The following is a 19820-nucleotide window of genomic DNA, read 5'->3' on the forward strand; positions in this document are numbered from 1 at the left end:
AACTCAGACGGTCCCGGTGCAGGATGATCCTTGTTGCACTGCTCTGGTGTGGCAGAGGCAGATATGGGTCCCGGACCTTCTGGACTTGTCAGCGTAACCTCCTCCACCCCCGAGTCAAACTGCCGACGGATGCGGATCTTCTCGCCAGGGAAGGAGGCGCCATCCTACATCACGACCCGGGATCGCTGAACCTGCAGGCCTGGCTCCTACAGCACTAGAGTTCGGATGCCATCGTATCCCGGCGGACTGCAAGTAGGTACTTTCAAAGGCAAGGGCGTCCTCGACTCTTAAGTGCTGTGGACATAAGGGGAAGAGGTTCTCTGTCTGGTGCCTTGCACAGATTAACCCTCTACGGATTACAGCCCCTCAAGTGCTGCCGTACTTGCTGTCGCTGGCCAAGGCGGGGCTGGAACATGCCTCCAAGATCCAACTGGCGGATATCTCCCGCTACACCGGAACTCTGGGGCGGTCGTCACTGTGGTCTCACTGCCTGGTGAAGGAGTTCATGAAAGGACTGTTCCGCTCGTTCCCGCCGATGAAGGCTCCAACCCTGGCGTTGGGAGCTCAACGTGGTGCTGACCAGGCTCATGGGTCCCCCATTCGAGCCCTTGCATTCGGCACTGCTGAAATTCCTATTGCGGAAGACAGCGTTTCTTGTGGCCATCACCTCCGCACGACGAGTGTGAGATCCAGGCCCTCTCCTGTAAACCTCCATACCTGACATTCCACGAGACAAGGGTAGTCCTGAGGACGCACCCCTCCTTAATGCTCAAGGTGCTGTCGGACTTCCATCTCAACAAGCCCTTGGTGTTACCTGTATTCTTCCCGTCGCCGGCTGAGAGGACTTTGCACTCGCTGGATGTGGCTAGAGCACTGAAGTTCTACGTGGACCGCGCGAAGAGTGTGAACTTTGGCCCTGTGAACCATGGGAAGACACTCTCCAAGGCTTCCATTTCCAGGTGGCTCTCCAGCTGCATCACCCATTGTCACCGGTTGGCAAACCGACTGTTGCTTGTCCGTCCGAGAGCCCATTCAACCAGAGCGATTGCTGCTATTACGGCATTCCTGTCTGGTGTGCCCCTGCTGGACGTCTGCTGGGCTGCTACGTGGAGGTCGACGCACACCTTCACAAGATTCTACTGTGTTGACAGGGGATTCCAGGGAGGAGTCCAGAGTCGGCCAAGCAGTGCTGTGCAACTTGTTCGCTTGAAGGTGAGTCTGGTGAGGAGGTAAGAGATGCTCAATGTTGAGATGCTCAATGTTGAGCCTTGCCACCCCCGTGGTTGTGCATGTGTGTACAGCTATGTATTCTTTATTCATGAGCATGTGAATCCATGCCAGACCCCATGCTGGAGAAGGAACAAGTTACTTACCTGTAACTGTTGTTCTCCAGCATGGATTCACATGCTAATCCTCCCACCTATCCCTCTACTGCTCTTCTCTTAGCCCTACTGCCACTTTACGTGCTACCAAATCTGAAGATGGCTGCCAGAGGAGGGGCTTAGGTAGAGAGCAGTTGTTGGCTGGGGGCGGTATGACCCAGAGACCAGTGATTGGTTTATGGGAGAAAGAAATTTCAGAAGTGAAACTGATTTTTTTTCTTTATCGAGGATTCCCAGCCTGATGGGGAATATTCATGAGCATGTGAATCCATGCCAGACCCATGCTGGAGAACAGTTAAAGGTAAGTAACTTGTTCCGTCTCTAAGGTAGAAGGGAATTAGCACAGAAATTAGAATTCTCCCTAACATTGTACATTTGTATAGCGCCTTCTATACACCATTTGGTATGATCTCAAAGAGTTGTGGGTTGAACGCTCGTGCAGACTGTAGGGACTGCGTGCACTCAATACATGTGCAGTCAGTGCGGTTAGTGGCTGCATTCTAATGCTAGGCACAATGCTATGGCTGAGAGATCAGTGGAATGTGTGCAGCAAGGTAGTTGGCCGCTGAGTCTGCTTTCCTGCAGCCGTAGAGCCTGTGTATGAGATTGTGTGCAGCTTGGCCTATTTTTATTTTTCGGGGTATAAATGTGTTCTGAAAGACTGAGGTGTTCATGGAGTAGTGGTGGAATGTGTGCAGCTAGGATGAATTGATCGAGGGGTATAGCTGCTTTCTATTGTTTGTTGGTGTAAAGGACTCTGAGCTGTAGCCAAACCATATCAAGGTAGCTGGAAAAGTGGTCAAGGCTAAGTCTCAGGAGGGGTGAGCCTGGTAAGGGGTCCCCCATGAGTACACAGTGAAGGAACACACTTAGACAAACAATTATAAAAACAAAAACTCTTTACTTATGGCCATATAACACTATGAAAAATGACTAACCTGTAAGATACAACAAACACTACATAAGATACATTTGTGCAATCACTGGAGTAGGGCAAAATACATAAACCTCTGCCAAGGAAGATTCATATTACTATGCATTACTACAGACCCACAGGAATACAACACTAACTTTAGAAGTCCATCCCTAAGATGTGTGGGGCTTTGTGCCCAAAGGTTCACCAAAGGTATGCACAGTTTTGTGAAACGGGGGGTGGGGGGGAGGGGTTGGGGGCAGGGGTTTAGTGGAGGCAGTCTGGGATACAATTAATACTTCCAAGAGGTAGAGGACAAGTTGTTCTACTGAATAAGTGTCATTCACTTTCTCAATGCTTATGTGAGTAAACACTGGCTAAGCCAAACTGTAAAGTTACCAAAAGGTACATAACTTTTTAAAAGGAGATAAGGGTTCAGTTAAGTACTGTTACAACTCGCACCTCATACTCTGATTCTTCTTAGGACTTGGCAGGTCTTCAGAAGAGGGCCCAGGTTGCTTTTCCCACAGTCCTCTCCGGTCCGCGATGCCCAGGGTTTGCAGGTTCAAGCGTATCTCTGGTCGCGACAAATAACTGGTGCAAGGTCTTCAGGATGACGAATGCAGAAGAACTTAATGCAGGGTCCTTCTCAGCACAGGACTGGATGCAGGAAAGCTGTTTTGGACGACTGCCACCGATGCATGCTGATGCATGGGGCACATGTCACGCTCAGTTCGCCTCCTATCCCCTCGATGCTGGAACCACAATATTTGGCAGAGAAGTCCTGTAGCACAAGCTGTCGATCCCCAAAGTTCCAGGCCTCAACGCGGAACAATGTCTGCGGAACGGTAGCCCAAACTGAGATGGGCAGCCACTGGGTGACCCAGGGACACTTCTGAGGGCTCTTGTACTCATGGTGGCCCTGAATCATGCTGTTCCCATCTTCATCTTGTATCCTGGCTTGCAACATTGTGTTACTACTGACTTCTGCAATTGTATTTGCTCCCCCCCTCTTGCTTCTCCACTCTTTTTGACAGCTTACTCTCTGCTCTCTCCTCCTCCCTTTTCCCATCTCCTCCCCTCCTCACCTTACTTTCTTCTTTGCACTTAATCAGAATTGTCCCTGGACCTAATATGATTTCAACCTCGTCTGTCTCGTCCCCCCTCTTAGTGTCCCCCGCTCCCTTCCAGCACTATCTGAAATGTTGTCAGGCCTAGTACGATAGTCACCTGTCTATTTCCATTTCCTTCCCCCTCTCCCTTACTTATCTGTCTTAGCTCTTGCACTATCTGAAATGTCGTTCGTCCTAGTACGATAGTTAATTTCACATCCTTGCTGTTCATGGCCTGTAAGAATGTCATTGTATTTTCCCTTCTTCCCTCCCTTGCCTTGAAGCGACCCTTGCCTTGAAGCGCTTTAAAACACTGTGTATAGGTGCTATATAAATAAACTATCATGTCATGTCTTTGCCGGACTCTGAGCTGGAGTTGAGAATGGATGTTTCCTCCACTCCAATGGACAAAACTCCTTCACAGGACTTCTGGAGATCACCTGTAAGACGGGTCTCTTCAAGGACAGCAGCAGAAGTTGGTCGCCAGGCCGTCTTCCAATGGGTCCATGGTATCCTTGCAGGTAGACAGGATACTTGGCTTCTTCAGAGGGGTAAATACGAGCTGTACAAATAAAATCCATAAATACAAGTAGCCCAGTAACACTTGCGCTCAAGCTTTCTGTTATAAATATTTATTTAGTATCAATTTTTAAATGAGCCTTCTTTAAAAAGGCAATTCATTTAACGCTTTAAATATACTTTAAAATTACTTTTTAGAATCAAAACAAGTTGGTAGCTAACCTTTGGATATGCCTTCATACACAATTCCTACACCCTGAGGTGACTTCAATCACAAGGGCATTTATATATCATACTAGTTATACTTTTCGGATTCTGAGTTTGCAGAAAGGAAAGGTTAGGGAAGGAAAAAGGTTAGGCCGTTTCTCAGTGTATGCGAGGACAATTATATATTTTAATGAAATCTAGAGGAGCCTTTCCCAGCAGTATGTTTACAAAAAGCTACAACATATGATGGTCAAACAATATCAGTCAATGGAATAGAAGTCTTCAGGGAGCCAGGACAGCCAAAGTCATTAAAAAAAAAAAAAGTTTTATTTGATTTAGTTGACAATTCAACATTAGAAATACATAAAATGTATCATTTACTGGTATCATATAAGTTAATTAGACATTAATTACATACAAAGAATACATACATAATTATCAGTAAGCATTAAAATGTTTACATAATTTCATCATGATGACTCTGCAATCACCTTTTAGAAAGAAAATGAGGATTAAGAATATTTCGGAAAGTGCGATGGCCTTTCGCTGATACGGGAAAGCAACATCAAGAATAGGAATAGTTGCAATTCTAACTGAAATTTTACCAGACCCAAAGATTTCAGCCCATATCTCATTGTCGGATCTTTGAATATGCTTAGGTGTCATGCATTTGGCAATTTTCAAATGGTGTGGTATGAAAGCTTTGCATTTCATGATAATATGACAGAGTTTCTGTATATGATGCATCTTTGCAGAAGCGACAATGGATTAGTTCTTTTTTGAGGAGACCTTCTGACCAGAATCTCATTCACAGGCCACAAATTGAGTCGTAATCTTAGAATTTTCAGTCTCAAAGTTGAGGATGGACATTTAACAAGATAGTCAGCCATTGTGCGAAATCGTTTGTGACCAAAGAGATTCCTATCGAAATCCTTGAGTTTGAAACATTTTTCTTGAGTTAGTGACCAAGCAGACTGATAGTTTGGTCTTCGCTCTGGTCGGGTTCATAAGGAGGAAATCGATCGAGATATCAGCATTGGCAAGAGCATTCAAAATATGCATTCTCCAATTTAAGGGAATTTAAGGGAAATGACTGATTCGAGGTCAGCAAATGATTAGCTAGAATGGCAAGACTCGGTTAGAGAATCCCAGAAGACATTTCCTAAACAATGTGTACATTTTCCAGGTAACTTGTATATGAATTGAAAGAAGACCAACTTCGTACCCAAGTAGCATAGTTGGAGTGCTTTTTGGTAGATTAAGTACAGTTTTCCAAAACTTTTCCTCTGATTCCAAAATACATGAGTTCTGGGCAACACGGATTCCATCCCATAGGTGATGACTGGTAAATCCTTTTGTTGATAAAAGGACATGATGGGCGTTCATGTAAACTTACCAAATTTAGCCAAGATAATTTTGGCCTGAGATGTCAACATTGTAAGTTTGGATATCGTTGCTAGTTCAAGCAATTTTTCAGAGATAAGATTGTTGAAGTTCATCCCTAAGGATTTATATTCTGAAACCACTTGTAGATTTTGACTAGCTAAAGTCAATTGGAACAGTCAATCGAGTCTATGAGCTGAAGCACTTCTTAAATCAAAGTCTTGCACAAAGTTAGAGTTTGTAGAAAAAAAATCACTTCTATGGTGAGAATAAAGTTGAGATCAACTCTAAAAAGTAAGCCACTGCAATTCCCAACGGAGAAAAGCATGGCTAAAAGGCAATAAGGTAAGTACCCCAAATCTAAACAGTACCTCTCCGGGACTCTGGGAGTGAAGGAAGCCCAACCGGTGTCCAAGATCCGTGGTGGTGCTGTTTACTGAGTGCTGTAACTGCAGAGTGCGGCTGATCAGAAAAGAGCCCGTAGCTGCCGCTGACCATCGAATTGCTGCCGCAGGAGTCTCCAGACAACCTCCCTCTTATCCCCACGATGGAGGCCCAGGAACACAGGATCTGCATTGCTGCAACCAGACAGGAGCCAGCTGGACCACTCTTCTTCTAACCAAAGGTACTGTTCTGCCTTGGGAGTTACCTCCGTGGCTGTAGCTTGCTCTTCTCAGTTGAGACTTGCAGTAGCTGCTGTTCTAGAGTAGATCTCAGCTCTAATTTTCACAAGTGTAACAGCTTGTGACTCCACAGTGAATTTTCTTTAAAAAAAACTGCTAGACTTTTACTGTCTAAGAAGTGCCTCGGGCCCATAGACTTAGTTCCAAATCACTTTGGCTCACCTGGCTCCCTGCAAACCATTCTATTACATTTGGTTTTGATTCTTAATGTCCCTCATAGGTGATGCATTGGTTTTAAACTAATATTACTGGGAAAGGGTTTTATCTAGACTTCATTGCAAGATATAAAGTGCTCACATGCACTGAGAACCTGTTAAACCTTTTTCCTTCCTCTAACCTTTCCTTTCTGCCAACCTCAGAATCTACAAAGTGTACTAGTGATGTATAAATGCAATTACTGTCCTAGTTAGTGAAGCCACCTCAGGGTGTAGGTGTGTAAGAAGCATCTCTAAACAGTATCTATTAGCTTTGTGTTGATTCTGGAGAAGTATTTTGAAGTGTATTTGATTGCTGCATATTTGCCCTTTTTAAAGAATGCTTATTTAAAAACGACTGTTAAATAATTATTTTAACTAAACATCTTGAGTGGAAGTGTTATTTAGATACTTGTTTTGGTGGATTTCATTCGTACAGCTCACATTTATCCCTCTTGAGATTAGCCTGGCTGCGTTTGTCCCACTAACCCAAAGGGAAAAGTCGTTCTGTCCTGAGCTGCTTTGTCGAATTGAAAAAGGAGTTTCAGCACAGCACCAGGGCTTCACCGGGCCATTCAAAGGTCCAGGTGGATGCAGCAAGCTTCGTTCACATTTTCGTCTGGTGTTTCTCCCAGTGGTCAGCTGCCTGTAATCCCAAATTACTCACCTTTTTAAGTAGGTTTCTTCCATTCATGCACAGCGTAGGCTGTCAATCACACAGCAGGGTGGTTGTCCTGAAAGGACAGCCAGCCAGCCAATCGGGACTAGTTGCATTCAGGCATTCCTAGAGACAAAGGGCAGGGGAGTTTCAGGATCCTCGCTCACATCCTGTCCGTCCAGACAGACTGGAGCCAGAGGTGGACTTCAGGGCTGATGCCCACAAAAAGACAAGACAAACAAAGGGCTCAAATCTGTCTCAACGCACAGAGTAAAACCCAAGAAAGACCTCAAACAGAAAATGGCAAAATAAAGACGTGGCCATTTTGATGAAATGGTCACCCAAGGCTGCTGTACTGCAGCTGAGGGTTCAGTCCGCGGTAGAAAAGCACACCACTGCCACCAGCCATTTAAAGTAGTGAGGGTAACATAAAAATGTTAAATGAGAATGTAGATAAGGGGCTACTAGGTACCCCCCCCCCCCCCTCCCCCCAGGACTCCACATAAGATGGTGTGTGCTGGACCTACAAAGAGAAAAGGTAATTAAAGTAGATTTGTGATGTTTGTTAATCTGCTTAGAATCACATGCTGTGCATATGGTCCGACATCCAGTGGTAACCGCAGAGTATTGCATCTTGTCTTTCGCGGACCGAAAGGGGACGTCGGCATAGGCGTGTCTGTAACACTATCCCTTTCCTGACGTGTGGTGTACCCAAAATCCCTCATGCGCTGAGGACCCTCAGATTGTTTTTTTCCACCCAGATAACTGGTCGCCCTATAGCAGAGCGCTTACTAGAGACATTGCTTATCTTTACCGATTTGTCAGTTTATTCCCCGTTGAGTTACTTCGCCCAACAAGAACATCTTCGACGAAGACTATGGGGGATTAGTCTACGTCTGGATTTCGGCGCCTAAGATCCGGCGGCCGGATTTTCCACGTGGTTGGGCCCTCTGGCTGAATTATACAGTAGGGAGAGTGGGGTCGGGGTGGCCATATTGTCAGTATGTCTTCCCCCTTTCCCCTCTTTTCCCTGTTGGTCTGGTCATCCTTCCCTTTAGCTATGGAAAGGACTCCTTTTAGATTCTGCCCTAAGTGTAGGGTCAGATGTCCTTGGAAGGACGAACACAGGACGTGTAACTCCTGTCTCCCCCTAGAGCACGATGAGCAGCGCTGTGCGGCGTGCAAACTCCTTCGGCCTAAGACCCTTAAGGAGCGCTGTGTAAAGCGGTGGGCCGCGTACCGTATGTCACGCGTGGAACCCCCACCGCCACACCCGCTGAAAGTAACAGGGTAGTTCAGATGAGCAAACATCTGTTACAGATGTTATAGACCTTGAGGCGGACGCTTCTAGGTCCCCATGCCCGTCCCCGACCCTTTAAGGCGTGACTCTGGTCTTGCTACAGGGACAACACCCGGTGACAGGGGGGCGTACAAGCGCATAGCACTAAGCACACAACCCCTATGCCGATTTTGACGTCTTCGCCAAAAAAGGCGAAAGCACCAACAGGGCCGCCGAAAACTTTGCCCGTTCCCTCGGATCATTCAGATCCAAAGCCTTCCCCGCATCCACGGCAGTGCTTTGCGACTGGGCAATCTAAACCAGCTAAGGGCACTACTCTGAAACCTATGCGCGTCGAAGCGTGGGAACCCGCCGCTTTGACGATTTCGAAGGCCGCGTTAGGCCCAAAAACTACGGCTAGGCCTCTACGCGGAAAACCAACCGCTAGGCCCTCTAGCGCAGCGGAAGATATTACACCTGCCGATAAACCCTCGGAGCCACTGTCTCAAGACGATTCAGCGACTATTGAAAGAAGCATTGGAAGAATTACGGCGGCGGTGGACCTTACCCCAGTTCCGCCTAAGGTTATGGGACAAGCCGTGGACAAATTTCGTCAGACTGTGTTCCCGATTCTGACGACGCTTACGAGGATAGTCTAGAGCCTCTTTCCGACGCTCTGAGAGACTCCTTTCGACGCTGCAGGGCAGAGAACGTAGTTTCTCCTCACGCAGGCCCGTTTGGGTCCTCTAAATGGAATACAGATAAATTGGAGCTGGAGCAGATTATCAATTTTTCGATCATCCTCCCCCAAAAAGGGCTCGGGTAGACATAACCTTCAAATTCAGGAAGATCAGTTGCATGTTTTCCAACAGGAAGACGTGGTCCAGATGGACACATTTAGAGACATCTATTTTTTTAAAACTTTCTTTATTGGTTTTTCGAATACAAATTGAAGATACATAACAAAACCATGCACCGGTCAGTGTGAAACTTGACCCCCCCCCCTCCTCCCGGTTCGTCCCTCCACTCGTTTCATCAATGTTGCTTAACGGTTCGGCTGCAAATGTTATGTGGCACTCGTGACTATTGAGGATTCCGGAGGTGCATTTTGGTTTTGTGTTGGTGGTGAAGTCTGTGCGATCGTGTCGTCATCTGCTGCTAACGGGTATACTATGTTCAGGCCCAGATGTCTGGGAGACGTGCGTGGAGGGGTAGTGTCCTTATGTAGTTTGTCTAGACAGCCTGACAATATGTGACATCCTGCAGCCACTGCTTCAGCAGTTTTAGTGGTGGTCCTCTACCCCAATTACATGCTATTCGTCTGCGTGCCAGAACGAGGAGTAGATTTGCAAGTTTCATGGTATATTCTGGTAATTGGTTGGTTAGGCTCAGCATAGTGTTGGGTCGGGATCTAGTTGCACCCCGATTATTGCTGATATTCTCTCTAAAACTGCCTTCCAGAACACTCCTATTTCGGGGCAGGACCAAGCTAGGTGGACGAAGTCTGCTTCTGAATGGCCGCAGCGGGTGCAGGAAGCGGATATTGTCGTTCTTTGAGCGTGAAGTTTCGCTGGAGTGATAGACCTGATGGATAAAATTGAAGTGGATTGGTTTGTAGCTCGTGTTTATTGCCAGCTTCTTAGTAAGTCTTAGTATGTATGACTAGTCTTCAGGTATTTTGATGTTTAAGGCTCTTTCCCACCTTGTTTGAGCTTTCGAGCAGCGTGTGGATTTTTCAGTTAATCGGGTTTTATAGATATTTGACACCAGTCTTCCTTGGGCTTGTATAACTCAGTGGAGCAGTGGCCATGTCGGGGGTTGGCGTGGAAATGTAGGGATTCTGGTTTGCATGGTGTCGAGTTCGGTAGTACATAAAGACGTCCAGGGCGTTGTTGCCTCCTTTGTCGCAAGCTTGTTGTATGGACAAGAATGTGCTGTCTGGAAATTAGTCACCTAATGAGTGAATTTGCAGTTTTTTGGTCCATTGCTGGAAGAATTTTTCTGATGTGATTGGTATCCCTGGAATACTTCTTACTGGATGGAGGTGGGGGGGGGGGGGGGGGAGATCTGATTTGGATACCATTTCTTTTGGCAATTTTTTTTCCATATCGTGTGCGTTGTGACCATCGTGTTCATTGGTGTTGAAGGTGCTGGTGGTTGGTTAAATATAACTGCACAAAGTAGATAAGGTGTTACTAGGGCTCTCTATTTGCACATGTGGCCGGATGGAGTGTATAGAGACATCTATAATGAAGAAGCTTCTTTTCTGCAAAACTATGAGGAAGACCAACAGGATACCACGGACAAATGGGAGGACACCCAGCAGGAAGGTCAGGACCCATGGACACAGCAAGATCAGGACTCTGATGTTTTGTGCCTAGACTCTCCTCCGTCCGGCTCGCCAGGCCTCTCCTGTAGATGACCAAATGGCATTCAACTCCATGTTGAAAAAAGCAGCCGAATACTTTAAAACTGCCACTCAAGAGGCGGTACCTGAGCAGGATTTCGTGGAGGATATCATTAAGGAGAAACCTCCAGCGAGTCAAGCCATCCTCCTCCTTAACTCTCTTAAGAGAAGGGTAGCTCCCTCATTGGTGTCACCTGCTCAAACACGGGCAGTGAACCCGAGAGTCGAAAAATTATTTCGCCTTTCTCCTTCCGACCCTCTATACATCAAAGGGCATGCCATCCCAGATTCACTGATAGTGACTACCACTCGAAAGAGGGCAGGGGTACCCCTTGCCACAGGGGAAATCACCACCGTACAAGGAATCTAAGCGGCTGTATGCCCTTGGCAAACGTGTCACGTCAGCAGCTGCATACACTATACGGGTCCTAATAATAATACTACTCTTTTAGCAAGATATGCTGATGTCCAATGGAACTTGCTGCAGGAAGGCCTCCAAGAGGTCCCCGAACCTGCCAAGTCAAAGCTTCTCTCCATTGTAACGGAGGGAAGACTAGTTAACCAGAACATGGTGAAGAACACCCTGGACACTGCGCAAACTGCAGGCAGGTCTCTTGCTCAAGGGACACTACTGAAAAGACACGCTTGGCTGCGTACATCAGGATTTAAACCTGAAACTCGGGCCTCCCTCATTAATAAACCCATTGAGGAGACTAACCTCTTCGGGAAAGCGGTGGATGAGGCTTTGGAAACGGCCAAGAAGGAGCATGAGACTCTAAAGTCTCTGCAACAAATTACACAGAAACCCTCCTCCCAGAGGGGTAATAGCTCTCGGCAGTCCTTTTGAGGGCAAGCCCGTGCTGGTCAAAACAACTACGGCACGGGTAACTTCAACACAAATCAAACACCTGGAAGCCCCACTTACTATGCCTCAAGGGGTCAGAAACGTGGCAAAGGTAGAGGCAGAGGCCCCAATCCCAGTGGATCCACGGCCTCTGGTCAGAAATGACCACCAAGTCCAGGTCCCCTCCCATGTCACCCCAGTCGGGGGATGATTAACATCTTTCCTCATGGCATGGGAGGGGATAAATTCTGACCAGTGGGTCTCAAAGACGGTCGCCCACGGTTACTGTGTGGAATTTGCCTGACCTCCACAGTTCAGACGCCGCGCTCACGGCACCTTTCACCGGACCATCTGGAGATCCTGATCCAAGAGGTGGAAGCACTGCTGGGAAAGGACACCATAGAAGCCGTCCCTATTCTTCAGGTAAACAAGGGTATTTATTCAGTGTACTTCCTTGTACCCAAAAAGGATCTCATCATGCGCCCTATTCCAGACCTGCGCCCAGCGAACAAGTTTATAAAACCCCAGAAGTTTTGCATGGTAACACTGCAGGAGGTGATCTCATTGCTGAAACAAGGGGACTTCATTGCAACATTGGACATGAAAGATGCATACTTTCATATTTCAATGTTGCCAGCGCACAGGAAATATATAATGAGGTTCATTACCAATTCAAGGTACTCCCCTTCGGCATCGCCTCGGCGCCAATTGTGTTAACCAAAGTCCTGGAAGTGGCAGCAGCACACCTGCGCAGACTATCAGTCCCAGTTTACTCTTAAATCGACGACTGGCTCATCACGGGAGACTCGTTCGACGCTTGTTTTTCGAACACCCAAAAAAACAGTAGATCTCCTCTTCAGCCTGGGTTTCTCAATCAACGAAAAGAAATCCAGTTTAGTCCCCAGCCAAGTAAAACAATTTCTGGGAGCTCTAATTCGGACAGAAGACTGCCTCGTCTTCTCCTCCAACTAGAGGGTTCAGAACATGCTTTCTCAGATCCCTCAGTATGTAGCCAGTCGGGAGGTGACGGTTCGCAAAGCCATGCATTTGCTAGGGATGATGGCGTTGTGCATCTACTTGGTTCCCCACGCACGGCTGCGCATGCGTCCCATGCAAGAGTGGCTCAACAGCCAGTGGTGTCAGGCCAGCGGACAATGGGAAGATCTGTTAGTTGTATTACCTGAACAAACAGGGGGGCACTCACTCTCCAGGGCTATCCAAGCTGTCCCAGAACATTTGGATATGGGCTCTCAGACACAAGATGTTTCTGTTGTCCCAACATGTTCAAGGGGAACTCAATCTTCTAGCAGACATACTCAGCAGAGATTTCCCTCTGCCCGAAGAATACGAATGGCGACTGCACGAAGACATTGTGTCCCCCGTCTTCGCAAAATGGGGTTTCCCAGAGATCGACCTGTTTGCTACTCAGGAGAACACCCAATGCCAAGACTACGCCTCCAGGTACCCCCAGAACCGATCCAAGGGGAACGCACTCTGGATAACATGGTCGGGGAAATTTGTCTACGCTCCCCCCCCCCCCCCCCCCCCGACTCCCCTTCTCAACAAGATAGTGCCCAAGATGCACCAGGAACCAGTTACAGTGATACTGGTGGCCCCCATGTGGGACTGCCAACCCGGGTTCGCTCACCTGACGGAAATGTCCCTCTCCCCACCAGTGAAACTACCCTACCCGTACAACATGTTGTCTCAGGACAGGGGCGAGACCCTACACCCATGCCCACAAACTCTGAATTTAGCAGCTTGGCTCCTGAGGTCATAGAGTTTGGACACCTGCAACTCCCTCAGAGGTGCATCAACATACTCAGGGAAGCGAGAAAACCGAATACACGTTATTGCTATGCCAGCAAATGGAAACATTTTGTCATGTGGTGCAATTCCAAGGGCGTCAATCCCATCTATTGCTCACAATCGCACATTGTGCTGTATCTAACCCACCTGTTGGACACTTGGTTAGCCTTCAATTCCCTAAAGGTTCATCTGGCTGCTCTGTCAGCCTACACCACATCAAAAGGTATTGTGGTGGAAAATACTGGTTATTAAAGACTTTATGGAAGGGGTTAAGAGGATTTATCCTCCCATCCAGCCCATGGATGGGATATGAATGTGGTTTTGACCAGGCTAATGGGAGCTCCCTTTGAGCTTATGCATAAAGCAAGTCTGAAAGACCTGACTTGTAAGACGGCCTTCCTAGTGTCTATCACTTCTATCAGAAGGGTTAGCGAACTACAGGCTTTCTGTTCTAGACCCCTTTGTTACAGTCCACAAAGATAAGGTAGTTCTGCACACATATCCCAGGTTTGCGCCTAAATTCATCTCAAAGTTCCACGTAAACCAATCAATCGAACTACCCTTTTTCTTCCAGTGCCCTACTAACATGGCCTAAAGAAGCCTTCACACACTAGACGTGCGCAGGGCAGGAAGACTAAAAAATTCTTCGTTTCAGTGGCAGCTGGTAGAGAAGGGGATCCTGTCTCTAAATCAGCTATCTCAAGGTGGATTGTCAAATGCATCACACTATGTTACACTCTTGCTAAGAGAGAACTGCCCTTCAAGCCTAGAGCACATTCTACTTGAGGCACTGGGGCATCCATAGCATTCAGTGCAAACGTTCCCCTTGAGTCCATTTGCAAAGCGGCGACTTGGAGTTCTGTACACACCTTTACAAAACACTATTGCCTAGACACTCATTCTAGGTCTGATTCTCAGGTGGGACAAGCAGTACCAAGACATCTGTTCTCTACTGTTCCTTCTCACAACCCACCTCCAACTCCGGGTACTGCTCGCTAGTCTATGCACAGCATGTGATTCTAAGCAGATTAACAAGCAACGGAAGACCTGTATTACTTACCGTAATAGCATTTTTGATGACGATAACTGCTTAGATTCACATGCGCCCTCCCTACCTCCCCGCTCGGGGTGGAAGGAACATAGCGTCTTACTACTTTCTCTCTTGATGTACTCACTATAGCCTTCTGCTCCCTCATGGCAGAAAAAATACCATCGGAGGGACCTCGGCGCGTGAGGGATTTTGGGTACACCACACGTCACGATAGGGATAAGTGTTAGACATGCCTATGCTGACGTCCCCTTTCGGTCCCCGAAAGACAATATGCAATACTCTGCGGTTACCACTGGATGTCGGACCATATGCACATCATGTGAATCTAAGCAGATACAATCATCAGAAATGCTATTACGGTAAGTAATGCATATCTTATCTTTACTATTCTTGGGAACTGTAGTTCACACAAGAAAAGGTATTTTAAACTTGAGAAATTTAAAGGGGATTTTCGACACTGCGCTGAAAGTGCTGTGTCCTACAAAAAGCAGATGCCTATGGAGTTTGTCATACTCCAAAAACAGTGAAAACACCAAATCAGGAAAAAACTCATTAGTGAAACAATAGTCTCACTCACTCCAGGGTTAAAATTAAAAAGTCTGAAGTCCAGAGAGAGAGCTAGGGGTTTCTAAGGGTGAAGGGAATTAGCGCAGAAATGAGTTCTCCTCAACAGCAGATAAGTTGTAACTCCCACTAGCCAATCTAAGATCTGGCTCTTACACACACTAGCAGTTCGCCAATCTGGACCACTGGTGGCGCAGCTCATGCATGCTATTCAGACACACTGAAACCAGTTTGTGGATTGCGACCAGAATGTTGCAACCCACTGCCTGGCAGCAAACACAAATGGCCCTGCATTAGCCCACAAAACGCCCTGGCTTTCCTGGGCACTGGAAGTCCATATAAGGATTTTCCTGGCCTCGCAGGTCAGGAAATGGGGTTAATGACAAGATGGCATGTGACAAACCAAAATCCTTGTGGCACAGCCTTGTTTGGAGACTAGCCACATTAGGTAGCCAAACACAGTAAAATTGGGAAGGCTAAAACGAAATGCACTAAAAAAAATAGAAAAAAGTAACTGCTGCCACCAAGTTGTTCCTTAAGCACACCTAAAGTAATCAGAAATCCTCTTAGTGTTCGTCTATGGCAAAACATAAGGTGTTCCGTCCCCATTGTATTGCATTGTGAGATGCATTGTACAATAATAAAGTTACCGAAAGTGGCAACAAATTAACAAGACTAAGGGAATTAATGTTTCCCAGTACTAATGGCCTGATGTACATGTCAGTTTCCACGACAGATGAGCAAAACCAGTGTAGTGGAGCTGAAGGTTTCCCTGTAAAAAGTTGAGGTCAGATTAAAAAATAAAAGCAAAACGTTTGAGGGTCCATAAAAATTGAGGAAAAGCTGCTGTGAAGCGAAATCTTTCCGAACATTGGCCACATAGTGTTTTTATAACTGTCTAATTGTAATCCTTGAAAACCTGCGTTGTGGACCCTTTACCAGTATCACCCTTCCTGTGACTTAGTCTTGACCACTCTTCATGCTACCTTGGTTGGTTTAGCTACAGCTTCCAGAGTTGTCCCTGTTAATAAACTAGGCTGGCCTCTTGCACATCTGTCCACCAGGCCAGAGTGTAGTACTCCCGTCTAACATAGCCTGTGAAAACAGTAGCTTTCCGGGGCGAGTGCATGACAATATAGGGGATTTCCTGACCAGGCGGCAAGAAGGCCAAGAAAAAGTATTGCTAAGAACAAGTGAGAAATCACGTGGCATTGCCATTTCTGTGCACTAGCTACATTTAGTAGCCAGATGCAGTAAACATGAATGTGCACACTAAAAGAACTGCAAACCTTTTACAAATGTAACTGCTGCCGCAAGTTTGTCTTTATGCACGTACAAAAGTAACCAAAAATCCCCAGTTTAAAATAATAGTGATACTAAAGAGTCCCCGTGCACTGCATTGTAACATGCTGCGGGCGCTGTTGGAAAAGTAAAAGACAAAAGAAGCCACGTTTCCCAGTACTGATAGTCTGACTGACCAGTTTCCTTGTGACAAAATTAGCAAAAGGCCAGGGAGGCTTCAATTCTCTGTAAATAGTCTGGACAGGTTGAAAACAAAAACAAAAGCAAAAATGTTGGGTCCATAGAATATACAGGGAATGTTGCCTGAACAATCTTTCCGAACAGCCTGGCTAAAGAGACGAGTTGTGCTGAAAGGGACAAACTAATCCTTCACGTACCTACAGGAATATTATGTATTTTTTTGTATTTTGGTTTATTTGTATAGCACGCCTGGCCTGAAAGCATCTGGGCGCATATCATGGGTTACATACATAATGTTACGTTGGCAAAGAGTGTACAAAACAGTCAACCATCATGCAGAACAAACATGTGTAAGGTCCTAAGGCTAGTTGCATACAAAAAATACTTTAATTACAGCTAGTTACATACAAGATACTTACAAGATGGGTACATCGATATACATTAATATTTACATGGAGACAGCATGTAGGTGATTTTGCAGGACTAGGATTGAGTGGAGGTATTATGGTCAATGTTATTACAAAATCAATTAATATACCAATATAATACATTAAACATGCATTTTATTATTTATATCTGTAACACTTGGCCTTTAGTCCTGTGGCATGATTAATTTGATGTTTTAATGAATCTGTCGATTAATTATTGTTCTTTTGTTGTTGGTTGACCTGATGAAAATCTCTTTATATATGGTTAATAAACAGAACTATAACCTGCATCACTTTTGCTGGTATGAAGAATGTTTGCTCATGTGACCATCTAGATGTTTTGGGCATCGACTCTCATCAGCCTGAGCCAGCAGTGTTTGGGGTGAAGGGCTCTGGCAGATGTCCTAGAAAAGATCTGGAGAGCCACTTGATAAATAATGTTATAAGGTATCTAGAAGTATACTACATAAATCTTTCAGTATCGTCAGAGGACTAGCTCAGCGAGGACAGTAGCCTTGGAATGTTGCATTGTGAACAACCTGTAGAACCTGCAGACTATCCAATGAGAATGCGTATTGAAAGTTCCAAGGGTTATAATGTTGCATGCACTATACTTTAAAACCACTCTTCTCTATACCCGAGTTCAGCCCTGGGATTCCGCCACATTTGGGAGAATCGGGTTTGCTTAAGGGGGAATCCCTGTTGCCTAGTTTTGGGCTGGCTCCTCCCATAATTTGAACATGGATGCACAGGAATCCTCCTAAAAGCAACTTTTCCTTCTGAATGCATTTGTAAAAAGCTTCAGTACTTGTGTTACATCTCAGAAAATATGCATCCCTTATTCTGCTACAAAGTGCAAACTATTTTTGGGATTAATCTGTGGGTAGCTTTTCCTTCTGTGTAAACTCATTGTAGGACATAGAATGCTCTCACAAACTAATGACTTGTGTTGGGAACCTTTTCTATTGCACTAAATGAGACATAGTTGTGTTCCTTCTTGTAGTCTACCTAATGTGCATTTGGTTTATAACATGTGGAATAATTCTTTTGACTAGGCCTTTCCAGTTTTAAGGACCTAATAGAAGAATCGGAAAAAAAAAGGTTTCCTGAGAATGATCTGTTGCGTCGTCTCCGTTTAGTTACTCAAGATGCAGACAAATGTGCATCTGTGGCACAACAGCTACTAAAAGGCAAAAGGCAAACAAGGTACATAGATATTTTTTTTACATTTCTTTTTTTAGTAAGTTCATCTCTCATTACGCTTTTATTATGTTCCAGACTTTCACAAGCAGGTTACTTAATAGCCATATTTAACAATGAAGGACTGTCGCCCCAGCACGTGATGCAGAGATTTGTTGGCACGAGTGCTATTTCACAATACATTTTTTTTTTTACACCAATCACTTCATAAATGGTTTGATAAATACCCATGCCCTTTTTCTGTCCTGCTCTCCCCGCCTTCCAAAATGGGTGGGGATCGCCTGCATGCAAGCAGTCTTCCAAAGATAACTGCCCTTATAAGAACTTGAACTAAGTTATGTGGCTCAAGTGTGTGTCCCTCCGGACAAGTACCACCCTTCACCACTACGTCACCAACCGCCGTGCCCATTTAGTTTTTTTCTGCAGCTTGGGGTCTGGCATGGATTCACATGCTCATGAATATTCCCTGTCAGGCTGTGTTAGGCAAGATTGTATGCAGTACCCTTACGGTGCACTGCAACAACCCTGACCTGCGGGCAGTAGTAACCGAACCTTTGTTATAAGTCTGTACTACACAGGTTGGTGGTGTGGATGAGCCAGGCTTATCTCAAGAGGGGTCGATGTGAGCTGTAGGAGTTAAAGGTTCACAGTGACAAGTATTCAATCAGACACTTGCACACAGGGTTTCTTGATAATACAATTATTTATTTACTTGTCAGTTAATATAAACCTCCTTCAGAAGGGAGCACTGTAAAACACCACTCAAATATACTTCAAAATTATACTCTCTCTTGTTCAGAATCAGTAAATACCCATTTGGGATGGCATACAGCAGAGACCTACACCCTCAGGTGACTTCAATTACTAGGGTGCTGTTGACATTAATGTATCACTGTTGGCATTCAGATTTAGTTTAAGAGCAAGCAAAAAGGGAAACTATTATTTGAGCAAACAAGATACCACAAATATTTCTTAAGCAGGCACATACTTTCATATCCCCCAATGAGTCATCCAGTTAAAACAGGCTAAGCCAAAGTCAATAGGCTAGAGTATATATGGGATGAAGCACTTCTTTGAAGGTGGGGTTGAAAAGTCTTTGCACAATGTTTCAGAAGTCTTTGAAGAAAAGAAGCCATGTAGGACCTGTGAGTAGTAGAAGATTCAAACAACTCTAGAGCAAGAGGTAAGTTCTTAGACTTTGTACAGTACCTTTTAAAGTGAAGAAAAGATGCAGCAGATGACTCCTGTTCCTGTGCAGCCTTGCAGATCACTGTTCCTGGGCCTCAGTCATGGGGACAAGAGGGAGGACGTTAGGGGACTCCTGCACTGGGACAGTCAAACCTGCAACCGGTGTTGGGGAGAATTCTCATAAATGTGCCAATTCTTACCACCTTGGGGCCCTCCAGTTCTTTTGCTAAACTTTGGGACTTTGAACTTTTTAATTCTGTTTGTTTTCTGTGTTTATTTTCTTTGGGTTTGGAGTTTAAACAACTCCATAGGCATCATCTTTTCATTTGTGTCACACTGCACCCTTAGTGCAGTGGCACAGTGAAGCCTTTCCGGCTTTACCAAGGTTTAAATACCTTCTCTGGGATAATCTACGGTTTCCCACAGTAAGTCAAGTGAAATTGACTTTACTAATCTTTTAAAGTTCTCGAACAATCACACCCTATCTTACAATAGTGCTTTAGGGGTTTCCTTAGTA

At 45.6% G+C, this 19820-nt stretch overlaps 1 protein-coding gene across 3 annotated transcripts in view; it reads left to right on the forward strand.

Annotated features, from left to right (window-relative positions):
• The window catches only part of KDM5B (lysine demethylase 5B), a 1291824-nt gene that overhangs the window by 816306 nt on the left and 455698 nt on the right, over positions 1–19820 (forward strand). For all 3 annotated transcript variants that reach the window (XM_069633695.1, XM_069633694.1, XM_069633693.1), the window contains one exon: positions 17971–18121. In XM_069633695.1, coding sequence (XP_069489796.1) covers positions 17971–18121 — 151 coding nt within the window. The remainder of the gene's footprint in view (positions 1–17970; positions 18122–19820) is intronic.

The sequence above is a fragment of the Ambystoma mexicanum genome, chromosome 13 (genome assembly GCF_040938575.1).
Source record: "Ambystoma mexicanum isolate Mex_15411 chromosome 13, UKY_AmexF1_1, whole genome shotgun sequence".
Classification (NCBI taxonomy): Eukaryota; Metazoa; Chordata; class Amphibia; order Caudata; family Ambystomatidae; genus Ambystoma; species Ambystoma mexicanum.